Source organism: Drosophila tropicalis, unplaced genomic scaffold, assembly GCF_018151085.1.
Source record: "Drosophila tropicalis isolate 14030-0801.00 unplaced genomic scaffold, ASM1815108v1 contig_4, whole genome shotgun sequence".
In the NCBI taxonomy this organism is placed as follows: domain Eukaryota; kingdom Metazoa; phylum Arthropoda; class Insecta; order Diptera; family Drosophilidae; genus Drosophila; species Drosophila tropicalis.
Genome location: NW_027172862.1, coordinates 2,337,837 through 2,354,133, shown reverse-complemented (window position 1 = coordinate 2,354,133; position 16,297 = coordinate 2,337,837). Strand labels below are relative to the sequence as shown.

The following is a 16,297-nucleotide window of genomic DNA, read 5'->3' as shown; positions in this document are numbered from 1 at the left end:
TGCGCATGCGCAGCGCATTTCAGCTTCGATTTTTCATCATCATCTCTTCAGGCCTGTCTGTCTGTCTGTCTGTCGGTCTGCGTGCGGTTTCCGAAACCCAATGAAACCTTCTTTTATGAAGGTTTTTGTTTTGGTTTTTTGTGTTTTTCGTTTCTAGTTTTGGCATGCTTCGCTTCGTGCTGCGATTTTGTTTTCATTTGGAAAGTGGGTGTGTGTGTGTGTTTTTTGTTTCTTTCGGTTTCTTTCTGTCTGCATCTCTCTTTCTTCTTTTCATTATGATATTTTCATTATTTGTTTGTTTGTTTACGCACAAGAGAGGTGGCTCGTGGAAATTCTTTTACGAGGAAAGCAGAGGCTTGAACAAAAATTTTGGCCATACCGAAATTTAAATGCTCTTATGGCAAATAGATAAGGATAAACGACTTGCTTAAGCCAGGCTCAATCCAGAACACAATCCCGAACTCGAATAGACACATGGTTAAATCACTTTAGGTCGATGTGATGATCAGATTTATATACCTGATTGCTTTGTCTAACTTTCTAAGCAAAGTCAATATGCCTTGATTGGCAAGGGTATGTTAGAGGAAAAAAGTGGGTGTGTTTGCAAATATGCAGGGCCGGACTCGAATAGTTGTCTCAGGAATAACAAAACGTTTGCATCTGCAACTGATCACTCAAATTTCGAACTTGACTCTAAATTCAATTCCCTATGGATGGCGAAACTTTGAGCATTTTGTGGCCAAATGTATAAATAGGAGTTTTCCCAGTTACACTTCTCATCCATCCTTGAGGGGCGGCCCTGCGTTTGGTTTGCATGGATTTTGCCGTTGAGACTCATCCAGCCGAGGAGAGTTGTCCAAACTGCTGGTCAGCCAGCCGCACGCCAGACCCAAGCATCAATCAAATCGCAATTAGATAGAAAACAATTCAAATTTCAAATACATACATACATATCTTTCAATCAGGCCGAAATAATCTTTTTCTTTGTGTCGTTTTTTTTGTTTTGTTTTAAGCCTGCCAGGCAAATGGCGAACAAAAGTGTGTTAAAACCAATTCGAAATATTTGCCAGGTGAAATTTAAATCATTTTCAAATTTAATTACCAGCAAATAAACGTTTGACATTCTCCACGAGCCGTCGTCAGCATGGCCAGTTGTTGCCTGGCTTATTTGCCACCGCCATGGGCGTGGCCAACTGTGGTGGCATCAGCACTTAAGCCATCTTGTCAATTGCATGTTTGTTTACGCACAACGTTTCACCCAGCTCTATACGAATGTTAAAATCCGAAAACGGATACAATATAGCCGCTATATAATTAATCTTTATGAGAAACCGATTTATTGGATTAACAAATCTTCGTGGATTTCTCCCATGATTGGAACAACTGTTTCTTTAAAATTGATTGATACCTAGATTTAAGAACATCCGATTTCAAAAGTTCAACTTAGCGATTTAAAGAAATTGGTTTTCAAATGTAGCCATATATTGGAATATACTTATCGGACTTGATTCAGATTCTTTAGTGAAAAAGCTAAGAACTAACTTCACTTTTTGACTTTTTGTTCTTTAGATGACTTTGAATATATTGAGAATATTATATGATATAATTTTCAATTACAATTCGGTATGGAGATGTCATTAAGAGGCATCTAGTATTTTGTTTCCTTTCCGCAGAAATGAAAGAGAAGAAACCCATTAAAAACTGTAAGTACCTACCCATAAAACTTTCATAACTCTTGGCATCGTGTTGGTAGAAGGCTTTGGCGGGGGAGTAACTGTTGGCCATTCGAGTGATTTCAATTTCAACTTGATATTTCGCACTTATGTGTAGAAGAAATGGCGAGACCTAAAAAATAACGATACTCTTAACAATGGTAATAATTGAGAAGATTGAGAAGAGAATTTTTACGGACAGCGGCTAATTGACTTTCAATGTTTAGTTTAGTTTTTTTCTGTCTTTTTTTTTTTTTTTTTTAACCATTTATTCATGTTCATCTTCTTACCTTTCTTAAGTGAGAAAGTGAAATTGATCGTGAAATAACAGAAGGTGAGACTGTCGTGGCTAACAAAGTGGTGCTATGTATGTACATACGAACGTATATGTGTACTTAAAGTAGGTTTTTTTCTTTTCTTGGATTGATTGGAGGCAGAAAAAGGGATTCTACATTGCACTTTCTAAGCTGGGACTGATGTGGGTTGTGTGGCGAATACAAAAAATTTAAGAAGAACCCCCTATAAATAACAATGGTATGTATCTCAACCCAATTTGAAACATTATTTTGTTGACTTTTTTCCGATTGCATTGCTAGACTACTTCTTCTGGTTTAATTGCAGGTATAAACATTAACAAAGTCAGTGGGTACACTGCAAAAAGTTACTTGAATTGTAATTTTAATGTAACTAAATGGGAAAATGAGTTAAAGGGGTTTTTCGAATGCAGAAAGAAATGCAAGCAGTTGAAACATCTCAAGCAGTTCAAACCTCTTAAGCAGTGATTGATTATATGTTTTTTTTGATTTTGTATATAAATATATATCGTTTACTAGAATCAAAATATTAGTTTTGTCGCATTGCTTACTATATAATGTTTATCTGACTATATAAATTCAAATAATTGTCAATGAAATTTGCCTTATAAATAATTATTCAAGAGTTTGTCCAAACATATAGACAGATACTAGTCACATTAGTATATATCTCAACACGCCTGACAACCTTTTAAACGAACCTCAGAGAAACTTAAAATATATTTCGAAAATATTTTCCTTTTTAAATTTTTTCTAAGATTATAGGAATTTATTTTGCCAAGTGTAGAAAAATGAAAAACAAAAAACAAAATAGTGTCTTCTCATAGCTTAATGGCTTGCCATTGCTACTGTTTGTTGTCGTTTTGTTATTTTTCTTTCTGTTTTTCACTTTGGCGGTGGCATTGCCACCTTCGGTTAACGTTAACCCGGCTGATGATGGACAAGAAGATGCAACTTACCTGCCAGCCGAAAGGTTATTATGGTAAGCAACAACACTAACACATCGCCGGCAACACCAGAAACACCAGCAACAACCCGGCAAAAAAAAAAAAAAAAAAAGACACCAGCAACGATGACGACGACCAAGACGATCGACGATGCGGCAGAGATGACAAACGACAGCCACTCGATGATGAAGTGTCAATGCAATGAAAACTAAACCAATAAATTGTGAGAGCGACCCAAATAGTTTGCTAGAAACTGGCAACGTGTAAAGAGGATTTGCCCGGCCAATGATGATCATGCTCACGGTGATGATGATGATCATGTCGATGATGATGATCAACAACATCACGATCATGCTGATGGGAGTGGGAGCTAGGGAAGCATATGTAAGTAAGTAAGTAACTACATGTGTGCGAGTGTGTGTGTGTGTGACATGCAAATGAAGCTATCGTCAACTTGACCACATAAATCATCGGCATTTGTATAGCGCCTGCTGCAAACTGAAAATGTCGCAAAATGATCACGTAGCCAATACACTTGACTGCAATCGAAACCCATCGAAGTAAGAGGTCTCCCCTGATGGCTCAGATTAATGAGAATAACAGATGGAAAAAGACAAAATGGTTTGCTCCATTTCGACGCAAAATATATCGTTGTATGTAGTTTTTTTTTCTTAGTTATCCTATAATCTATTGTCCTGTGGTTCATCATCCGTACAATGCCAAAGAATTCGAATCGGTTGATAATGATAAGACGTGTCAAAATGTTTGAGTGAAGTTAATAGATAACACATAGATCAGGTATTCCATCCCAAGAAGTTTTTTCATCGTTTCGTAAACGATATCCTTCAGAGGCTTATAGCCGAACAGAAATTCAAGTCAAATGACAAGATCAACGTTAAAATGATCGTCTTGAAAGGGACTCCAAGTCTTTAGTTATTAATAAATAATACAGTTTTATATATATCTGCATATTTATGTAGGTACATTTTAACCCAGTATAGAGTAGAATAGGCGTATTTGAGTTGCCCTTACTCACTGCCAGATTAAGCCAGATCGAGGCCTGTAGTAACCAAAAAGCATAGCAAGTTTAAGTAGTTCAAGTTAGTGCATGAAAGAAAATCGGTCAGAAACTGACATAATTACTGATTAGCAAAGATAGTTACATAAATAAAGTGGTAAAGTTAAAGATTTGTAAAGAATTATCTTTATTTTTTAGTTCAGTTCACGTCCTGCCATATAGCTAATCCGTGGTTGACCTTACTATATCAGATAATTGATGTTCTCTTTTAAGAATTTCACTTTCTTTTTGTTTACTTTCTTTATGTTACTTTCTTCAAGGGATTAGACTACTAATGTAAATTATTATCAATGAGTCCTTGAACTTATGTAGTACAGGGTATCAACGAGTTGTTGACTACTTTTGTATATATTTAGCTTATCATATTTGGCTGTACCTACATAAGCAATGGGGATCGGAAGATCTTCCTTTTTGCCAAGACCAAATTTGGTCAAATTTGATATCGATGCCGCTGATGCCTCGTTGCTTCCTTCCCTCACTTCCCATTTTGCCATTCCATCTTGCTACTTATGAGTGAGTGAGTGTGTGTGTGTGTGTGTGTGTGTGTGTGTATGTGTGAAATTGAAGCGCAATTCAAGTTGGCGCTCGGTGAAAGTAACAAGATACTTTTAATAAGACATCTCTCAGTTAAGTGCGTCGTGGTCGACGTTGTTGTTGTTGTTGTTACTGGTGTTGCTTTTGGTGTTGGCAGCACTTAAGATGCGTGTGGCGTTTCGGTGGGAACTAAAAAGAGCCCTTGCCCACACATGCTTACATGAGGAAGACATACCTCCTTTAGTCTTCTATCTTTTACTAGTTTCTGTGGCATCTTAATTTTGTTGACTTTGGTTTAAATCAAATTCGTATTGCATTGTGCCTGACAAGCAATGATCATGCAAACTAGCGTATAATTGACCAAGTGGCAGACTTTGTGGCGCGACAACGCATCCACCAAGCGCGCGAGCCGTGTGTTACTTAATGTACATCGAATAGACGATGGCAATATCGCCGCCAACACCAACAACAACAACGATGATGACGATGATGATGATGACGATGACGATGGGGCCATGGCCATGGCCATGTCCACTTTCAGGCGGAACCAACTGTGGCAAGCAGCCACAACTTTATCGGTCTTAGCCTGTTTCTTTCTTTCTTTCTTTTTTTTTCCTGCAGTCGCGACGAAATTACTCCAATTTCAAAACAAGTCTTTTTGGTCATATTTAGGAAACAGGAATCTCTGATACAAACCGATTCGTTTTGAACACAAAACCACTGCGAAGTGGAATCAAAATGAAATCTCAATAAAGAACACACAATGGAAAGGCATTTAAGAAATGTTTCAACAATTTCCTTGTTTGTGTGTCGAATAATGAAACAATTAAATGAGAATTAGATACCATAATACTCGATATCCAAAAGGCATAATCATGGATAATCATTAAAAAAATACCAAATTATCCTGTTGAAATTTCAAGTTCTTAGTAATCCTAAATTTCAAACCGATTATTCGACTATCTTCCAATTGGCACTTGAATTCTTCGTGGTTTCGGTGACTTTTCTCTACTTATTCCTAAAGATCTGTTTATGAAATTAATGACTTATATCAGTTAAGTTCACCTAAGTATGTGGTTAACTTTTCAAAATATTTTATTAAGTAATCATTTGCTTTTGTCGGTTTATTCCCAAAAACTTGTTTTCTCTCAAATAACTTAAATATTTGGAAGTTAGTAATCACAGTTCATTGCTTGTAGTCGTGGGTCACTGTGCACAGATATAGCAGGTTGTCAATGGCTCATCCTGTAGTGCAATGAGAGCAAGTGCAGTGGTGTAAGAGTGGTGCAGTAGTGGGGCAGATGTCGACGTGTCTTCTGTGATCTTATTGTTGTTGTGGCTGTTGTCGTTAATGCCAAATGCGGCACTTGGCAAAAATATTTTATGGAAAAGTGGAACAGGCGACTAAACATTACAGCGACTGCATGAATAAAGATACAACCGCCCCATGAAAGTCACCGTTCGCCGCCCTCCCTGCCCGTATTCCACCATGCAACACGGCGGGCAATCAAAGGGCGCCTACGCCCATCTCTCAATGCTTGAACCTGATTACTTACATTTGGAGCATGGGTGGAGCAGTGCAATGCATTGAAGATGCTACCTGAGGCCGACGATGATGATGATGATGATGATGATGGAGGGATGCAACAACCTGATGCCCAATACTAATATGCACTGGATGGCGAATGAAAAGGGGAAGGGGAATAGAAAGTGCAAACAGTTAGGGGACTTGTCCAAGCAAAAATTGTCGTCTGCCTGGAACCTATTGCAACTGCAACTGAAAGTTGCTGCCCAGTATAAACAAACAGAAGACTTGGGGAAACCGACCGACTGACAACTCCGGCAACGACGACGACGAAGTCGGCAACGTCGCATGCAACAGCGGCAGAAGAGGCAAGGCACTGTGATTCCAAATGAGTCGCTTAGGTTGTCAAATCTTATGTCTTATATCTTATATCTTATATCTTATATCTTATATCTTATATCTTATATCTTATATCTTATATCTTATATCTTATATCTTATATCTTATATCTTATATCTTATATCTTATATCTTATATCTTATATCTTATATCTTATATCTTATATCTTATATCTTATATCTTATATCTTATATCTTATATCTTATATCTTATATCTTATATCTTATATATTATATCTTATATCTTATATCTTATATCTTATATCTTATATCTTATATCTTATATCTTATATCTTATATCTTATATCTTATATCTTATATCTTATATCTTATATCTTATATCTTATATCTTATATCTTATATCTTATATCTTATATCTTATATCTTATATCTTATATCTTATATCTTATATCTTATATCTTATATCTTATATCTTATATCTTATATCTTATATCTTATATCTTATATCTTATATCTTATATCTTATATCTTATATCTTATATCTTATATCTTATATCTTATATCTTATATCTTATATCTTATATCTTATATCTTATATCTTATATCTTATATCTTATATCTTATATCTTATATCTTATATCTTATATCTTATATCTTATATCTTATATCTTATATCTTATATCTTATATCTTATATCTTATATCTTATATCTTATATCTTATATCTTATATCTTATATCTTATATCTTATATCTTATATCTTATATCTTATATCTTATATCTTATATCTTATATCTTATATCTTATATCTTATATCTTATATCTTATATCTTATATCTTATATCTTATATCTTATATCTTATATCTTATATCTTATATCTTATATCTTATATCTTATATCTTATATCTTATATCTTATATCTTATATCTTATATCTTATATCTTATATCTTATATCTTATATCTTATATCTTATATCTTATATCTTATATCTTATATCTTATATCTTATATCTTATATCTTATATCTTATATCTTATATCTTATTTCTTATTTCTTATATCTTATATCTTATATCTTATATCTTATATCTTATATCTTATATCTTATATCTTATATCTTATATCTTATATCTTATATCTTATATCTTATATCTTATATCTTATATCTTATATCTTATATCTTATATCTTATATCTTATATCTTATATCTTATATCTTATATCTTATATCTTATATCTTATATCTTATATCTTATATCTTATATCTTATATCTTATATCTTATATCTTATATCTTATATCTTATATCTTATATCTTATATCTTATATCTTATATCTTATATCTTATATCTTATATCTTATATCTTATATCTTATATCTTATATCTTATATCTTATATCTTATATCTTATATCTTATATCTTATATCTTATATCTTATATCTTATATCTTATATCTTATATCTTATATCTTATATCTTATATCTTATATCTTATATCTTATATCTTATATCTTATATCTTATATCTTATATCTTATATCTTATATCTTATATCTTATATCTTATATCTTATATCTTATATCTTATATCTTATATCTTATATCTTATATCTTATATCTTATATCTTATATCTTATATCTTATATCTTATTTCTTATTTCTTATATCTTATATCTTATATCTTATATCTTATATCTTATATCTTATATCTTATATCTTATATCTTATTTCTTATTTCTTATATCTTATATCTTATATCTTATATCTTATATCTTATATCTTATATCTTATATCTTATATCTTATATCTTATATCTTATATCTTATATCTTATATCTTATATCTTATATCTTATATCTTATATCTTATATCTTATATCTTATATCTTATATCTTATATCTTATATCTTATATCTTATATCTTATATCTTATATCTTATATCTTATATCTTATATCTTATATCTTATATCTTATATCTTATATCTTATATCTTATATCTTATATCTTATATCTTATATCTTATATCTTATATCTTATATCTTATATCTTATATCTTATATCTTATATCTTATATCTTATATCTTATATCTTATATCTTATATCTTATATCTTATATCTTATATCTTATATCTTATATCTTATATCTTATATCTTATATCTTATATCTTATATCTTATATCTTATATCTTATATCTTATATCTTATATCTTATATCTTATATCTTATATCTTATATCTTATATCTTATATCTTATATCTTATATCTTATATCTTATATCTTATATCTTATATCTTATATCTTATATCTTATATCTTATATCTTATATCTTATATCTTATATCTTATATCTTATATCTTATATCTTATATCTTATATCTTATATCTTATATCTTATATCTTATATCTTATATCTTATATCTTATATCTTATATCTTATATCTTATATCTTATATCTGACTCCATCTTTTTATCTTTGGCATGTTGCCACTGTGCACAGTAAGCCGGCATTGTGGATTGTGGTTGTTGTTGTTGGTAGTCGTACTTGGACTTGGACTTGGCCGACTGCCTCAGTGTCTCACTTCTTCGTGTTGCTGTTGCTGTTGTTGTTGTTCGTATTGTGGCTTTGGCTGCTGCTGTCAATGAAAAGAAGAAATTTCGCTGCCAGCGCCTGCGCCGGTTTGCCTCGTGGCGGCGGCTGCTGCTGTTGCTGTTGCTGTTGTCGTCGCCGACGCCGCGCATGCGAAGTGTTCCGCTACGAGAAAGCAGGTGTATGCACCATTCTGCGCTTATCCACGGCGCGGACTAGACGCGTTTGCAATCTCATCTCCCGGCCAGCCTGGCGTGTGTGTGCGACTTCTACACTTCTTTTCTTAACATCGACTTGCAACCTGCAATCGGTTTGTTATCTTACCAAAATATATGAAATCCGAAGCATAACAAAAAACAAAACAACAAACAAACAAACTGAACCAAAGGATTAAATCAGCAGAATCAAGAAAGCTGCAAGTGAAGTTACAAATAAATACATATATATATTTTTTGTTCTTCTTTTTTTCTTGTGAGTGTGTGTATGTGTGCAGCAAGTGCGCCCTTTATACGACAATTTCTTCCTTTTTTTTTTGTTGCTTGTTTGTTTTTGGTTGTTATTTGTGACACATTCGTTTCATTTAATCAACGTGCAGCGTGTGCAATTAGCGGAGTTTCACAACTGCCGCACAGGTAGCAACAGCAGCAACATCAGCTACACCAGCAACTGCGGCAGCAGCAGCAGCGGCAACAAACAGTAGTAACTGTAACTATTTCTTTTTTCGAAAGTTGCAACTCGAAAACGCATCCTGTTTGTCAGCATTTCATCAAAATTGGAATTACAAACAAAGATCGAAGGAATTGGTTCAAAAGCGAAGGTAAGCCTGTTGCCATTGCCATTATAGACATTGTAGATCCTTGTTTAGATCATGAGAATCAACTAAATATAGACTAATTCTTGGAAAAATTAAGAGTCAACTTGCAGAAATGAACCTTAATGAAAACTTTCTGAAGTCTTTAGGCTTCAAACTTGAAATACTAAAAAATTCTCACAAATATTAAAAGTTTAAACCATTTTTTCAAGTATGTAAATATTGGTTTTTCGTTTTGGTTTGCAAAAATTAACATTTATAACTTTTTAGACATTAAAATTATATTAAAAGGTTTATTAGTTGAAATGTTTTGTTTTGTCTAGCCCTCTCGTTCTTTTTTTTGCATTTATCTCACTCTCACTCTTAGCCACACATTGTAGCCACATATCTGTGGCTGCTGCATTCTGCCAGTTGGCTTAAGTCTTGTTTTTGTTTTTGGTGTTGTTGTGGCTCATATTTGTTGACCCACTTCACTTATGAGAAACCTATTAACACTCTGCCCCTTTGTTGAGTGACCTGAGCCAAAGCTAAAGCGGTGGTGCTGGTGGTGCCACCTAATTGAGGGTTTTGTCATTAAGAAGACTTACTCACTTTTAAGATCAAATTTAGTTTGTTTATGGAAAAAGTGTTGTCATTTACAGTGCAATTGTTTATAAATGAAGCACTTAAGAAATTATAATAAAAAAAAAAACGCGTCACTTTCTTTCTCTATATATATAAAAAACACTTTCTATGGTTCCTTCTGCCATTTGTATTAACTGTCTTTTCTTTCTTGTTGCTTTGCTAATAATAATGATTATACTTGTAATATTTATTTCAGTTTTCCAAATCATATAACAACATGCAACATCTACAGCGGCAACAACAACAACAAATGCAGCGGCAGCATCAGAGGCAGCAATTTAAAAAAAAATCACAATGCCAAAATCTTGTTGTTGGTGTTAAGAAGAGGATTTGGTTGCCGCTTATCATCTTCCTTTCACTGCAGGTGAGTGCTTTTCTCTCTCTCTCTCTCTCTCTCTACACATTTTCACATTTTTCATAATTAAAATCAAGCAACAACAACAACAACAGCAACAATTGCAATTGCAATCTATTGGCAGCTTATAAATTAAAGTAGATAATGCCATTTAGCTGATAATGATCACTACTTGGCCATGGAAGTGAAAGATAGATACTCACCTGAGCATGAGATGATTATAATGATGATGGCTCTGAATTTCAATTAGGATTGGTCATACATGAGCAACGAAGAAATAAAAAAAAATAGAAATAAAATTAGCATTTAGCAAATTGTTTGCCAAAACTTTCATTAGGATTGTTCGATATTCTCAAAACGGTTCTAATTCTGATTAGAAGAAAGCAATTGGATTTTAAGCAAAATTAAATTGGCTTCTTAGATTCGATTGTCGATTATATATATATATATATATATATATATATATATATATATATATATATATGTATGAAAATGTATCTAAAAGTTGGGCATAAGTATCTTCTTTGGATATATGAAATATCTTAAAGATTGTAGATAGTTTCCATATATAGAATGCCTTGATCTTGAAGCTATATCCTGTTCGTATCTAGATTCGTGTTTCCCATTGGTTTTTGGTTTATCTAATTGAATGATGTAATAACTGATGATAATCCAAGTGAAGACGTTTGTTGATAGTTTGCCAGAAGTGAATTGAATACTTTTTCCCAAATTCCTTGCAATCCTTTCTCTTTCATCAAGAAAATAGTCATGACGTTAGAAAGTTAGCCTCTCTTTCTCTCTCTCTCGCTCTCCTCTGTATTTTGTTTGGTATTCTGATGGTGTGGTGACACAATTTTGCACCGCAATCGAAATTTCGCTTTCCTTAAATGCCACAACAAAACGAAAATGTGTTCACCTTTGACCCCGACATCCACTTGGACTGTAGCTGCGACTCCTCATTGCCAGAGAGCCTCCAGCAACGAAATGTTGGTAAACTCTATACAAGTCTTTATGCTTGTTTGTCTGTATATACATAAGTGCATTCGCGTTCTCTCTGGCAATGCTGTTTTCAGGTTCGTTTACTTTCTCCCGATTTGGTGCGCCTGCCACACAGAGCCCAAAAAAACTGAAGAAAAAAAAAAAAAAAAAAGAAAAAGAGCCGTCAGCATCTCTCAAACATCTTAGCATTGGTCGAGGTCAAGACTAACATTGCGCCGGCTGCAGCCTCGTCTCATCTCATCTCGGCTCATTCCATTCCATGCCATCCCATCCCATCCCATCTCATCTCATCATTAGTTGTCGCATTAGCAGCTGTCCTGTCCTGCCTGGCGATTACGCTCACGATTTGGTGGCCTGGGCTTATTGGAAATCTCTTAACACTTTTCTTTTTCTTGTTTTTCCGTTGCCAACTCCATGCATTCAATTTAATAGCCAAAGCCAAGTAGTCATTGGTTTTGTTTGATAATCACATCATTCCAAATGAAATGTTGGCGTCTCTGCGTCTAGCCGCCTTGATTTGAGTTTTGAAGGGGAATTGTCGCATCTCACTTCTCAGTTGTATATGCAAAAAAATTAAATGCCTGCTTGCTGTTAGTATTTTTAGAATTTGTTTGGTTTAGTTTGCGGAACTTGTTTGTGGCACATCACTTTCTACCAAACAGGATTGCTTAAACTGAGGCTTATGCTAAAGCCTCAGGATGCCACCGTCGTGGTCGTCGCAGTCTTGGTCGTTGTCTTGGCGGTTGCTGGTGGTGCTGTTGCCGCTGTCGTCTCGCTGATTATGCGACATCCCAGCAACTTTGCTGGTGAAAGTTGTTTTGGCTGCGGCACAGATTTTTGGCCAAAAAAGAAGTGAAGCTACATTTGGGAATCTGCCAGATCTGGGCATCATCCACATCCATAATCACATCCACCTGCTCTCCCGCCAAGACGCTGAGGAAGAAACCTTAACATGAAAAGAGAGAAACCGCCGATGAAATTGAAATTGTCCATTGATAATGACCCTTGCCAATAAATAAAGGAAATTATCCGCACTTTTCATACACTTATAGAGCTCTTACATACATATACACTCTCAGGTTCTCTCACTAACTGTTCTTAAGTTCTAGGAAGTCTCTGGCATCTATGGAATGTCAGATAAATATTTATTATTGATAGACTAGAAAATCAAAAGGACATTTGGAACATAAGAATTATGACCAAATCGATAGAGGGTCTAATTTGTTGCCCGATTTCTTTTGTCTATCTCCTTATCTTGGTTTATTGAGGACTTTGCTAGACCATTCAACTTTATCTCTCTTTCTCTCATTCCTTGAAGTTTGTTTCGAAAAATAGTTTTGACCTTTTCAGAGACCCAGTTAAGTTCTTGGTTATTATTGTTTGTGTGTGTGTGTTGTTTTTTTGTTAGCTGATTATGTAAGTGGAAAGAACATGGTTAAATTCTTGTGGTCGCTCTGATTCTAGCCTTGACATTGTTACAAACCGTTCATCGAAGGCGGATCTTAGAGCCAATTTGGGTCGCAGCTATTGACGGGGGAAAAAGCGAAATTGTTACACTTTTTTGTATGTTTGTTTGAGTGTTTTTTTTTTTTTTGCCTTATGCAATTGGCATCGCATGTAGCATCCGACATCCGCGAGCCGCAATCCGCGATCCACTATGCGCCCATTCCACTTGGCATTCTCTAGACAGTTGCCGCTGTTGTTGATGTTGCTGTGGTTAAAGCGGTTTACTTGGCACCTTATTAATGCAAGCGACTTTGTGTGTGTGTGTGTGTGTTTTTTTTTTCTATCTCTTTTCGTTTCATCTTTCTCTTTGGGGCGGCGACCCATTTACAGCTGGTCTCGGTCTGGGCGGACGATGTTGAGGTGGTTAAGGCAATTGCCGGCGGCGCTGGAGTTGGTGTTGGCGTCGGAGTTGTTGGCAACGATGAGATGTCTGATCATGAGAATGAGGTGGATCAAATGGCCCTTGAGTCGGAGCAGGAGCAGCAACAGCAATCTGTGGTGCCCAAGGTTCAGGTGCACTATACCCATAATATGCCACCAGCTCCTCTAGTGGGCGTGGCTACCAGAAGTAAGTTTTGAATTAAATTCACATTTTCTCGAGTCTAATTAATTTGGATTTGATTTCATTTTTGTACAGGCAATGTCCATCAAGGACATCCGGGCATACCATTGAATTTCGCCCAACCATTTGGACCGCCACCGCCCTTGGTGGCTCAGTTCTATAAGGGCCCTCCACCACCGCCACAAATGTCACAGCCACAGCGTCCCCCACCACCACCGCTTCAACAGCAACAGCAGCAGCAGCAGCAGGGTCAACAACAGATCCAACAAGTTTCCGATTTGAGTGTTGGAGCCTCCAGCAACAATGAGATATGGGCATCACCCGAACAGGATATGCCCAAGATTGTCTCGCTGGATGTCAAGTGCGAGAAGAGCGGCATGAAGGTGTTCGTTCAATTCGATAAGCCCTTCAATGGCATTGTCTTCTCCAAGGGTCACTACAGCAATATGAACTGTGTCCATTTGCCATCGGGATTGGGTCGGAGTTCGGCCAGCTTTGATATTGGATTGCATGAGTGCGGCACTGCCGGCAATACGGACAACTATGGCCAGGGCTATGGTCATGATGGTGGTGGTGCTGGTGGATCCGGAGCCGGTGCTGGCACATATTTCGAGAACATAATCGTCATTCAGTACGATCCTCAGGTGCAAGAGGTGTGGGATCAGGCACGTAAATTGCGCTGCACTTGGCATGATCAGTACGAGAAGAGTGTCACCTTCCGTCCGTTCCCGGTGGACATGCTCGATGTGGTACGGGCCGATTTTGCTGGCGACAATGTCGGCTGCTGGATGCAAATTCAAGTGGGCAAAGGCCCGTGGGCTTCAGAAGTGTCCGGCTTAGTGAAAATAGGTCAAACAATGACCATGGTGCTGGCCATCAAGGATGACGACTCCAAGTTCGATATGCTGGTACGGAATTGTGTGGCCCATGATGGTAAACGTGCTCCCATTCAGTTGGTCGATCAGCGGGGATGTGTCACACGGCCGAAACTGATGTCACGATTCACCAAAATCAAGAACTTTGGTGCCTCCGCCTCGGTTCTGTCCTACGCCCATTTCCAGGCCTTCAAATTCCCCGATTCAATGGAAGTGCATTTCCAGTGTACCATACAAATCTGTCGTTATCATTGTCCCGAACAATGTTCGAATGATCCGACCAATCTCCAGGATGTCCATCATTTGCAAGTGGGTCCCGAATCCCAATACGGACCACCGCCACCGCAATTGCATGTGGATGCCTATCATGTGGCCAGTGCCATTGGCAAGCGTCGCGATGAGCGTCGTGTTCAGCGTCGTGCTCGTTCTGTGGCCTCAGCCACAGAGCCACCACAAGTGGGACTCAATCGAATCATTAAAGTGGTGTCCTCCGGTGACTTAACATTTGCCATCGATTCGGCCAGTAATGGTAACGATAGTCAATTGGCTGGCGATCAACAGGCAGCTGGTTCGATCAGTTCAACGCAACCCCAGACCATGGTCTTCCCAATACGCGAAGAGGGACTCATCTGTATGACAACGCCGGGCTTTGCCATAACGCTGATTATCCTGCTGGGCATCCTGGTGACATCGTGCCTCATCTCGGCCGTGCTGTATGTCCGTCTGCGGCCGTTTGCCTCGTTTGCCGCCACGGCCAAGGAGCGGGCCGTCGCCTATACGAATCCACAATTGGCGGGTGTGCCCGTCATCAAGATGCCATCTCCATCGGATGCCGTGCAGTGCACGACGCTCACCAAGAAACGAACGTTGTCATGAGTGGATACAAGGATGGAAATTCGAGTTGCTCGAGTTGTTCGAGCGAGTTATAAAAATTAGTTCATTCCGTTTACTGGGTAATACAACTCCTCCACCATCCTCTTACTAAAAACATTTTCCTCTTCAATCCTTGTCAATCAAAATTATTTCCTGCAAAAACAATAATCCAAAAACTAAACTAAATTACTTTAGAAAAACTTTCTTCAAGATCGTTATTTCTTCTTTCCTTCTTCAATTTCCCACTTATATTTGAATTGTTTCTCTCGTTTAGTTTTCTCTTCCCCCTCTGCAATCCTCTTTTGGTGGCAGTCGATATATATACATATACATATATATATATATATATATATATTGTTTAGTTTAAGACTAGGTTCTATTTCATAAAAAATAATAAAAACAAAAAACATATAAATGACGGTGCTAAGCCATGCTCCTGCTTACAAGTTCAAAATGCTCGTTAGTCTTCATCTACAATCTAAATCTATAACTATCTAATTACTATAAATTTAGACAACTGCAAGACCTACGTACATACATATACACACATACATACATATATATGTATATGTATATGTATGCCTATATACCATACTATACTTACTTTATATATAAACATACATACATACATACTACCAAAACC

At 36.2% G+C, this 16,297-nt stretch overlaps 1 protein-coding gene across 1 annotated transcript; it reads left to right on the top strand.

Moving 5' to 3' along the window:
- Nucleotides 1-10,701: 10,701 nt before the first annotated feature.
- Nucleotides 10,702-15,796, top strand: dy (dusky). The gene is made up of 3 exons (XM_068285265.1): nucleotides 10,702-10,848; nucleotides 13,675-13,912; nucleotides 13,982-15,796. The coding sequence occupies exons 1-3, from the start codon at nucleotides 10,702-10,704 to the stop codon at nucleotides 15,655-15,657; spliced, it is 2,061 nt and encodes a 686-aa protein (XP_068141366.1). The 3' UTR covers nucleotides 15,658-15,796.
- Nucleotides 15,797-16,297: the final 501 nt, after the last annotated feature.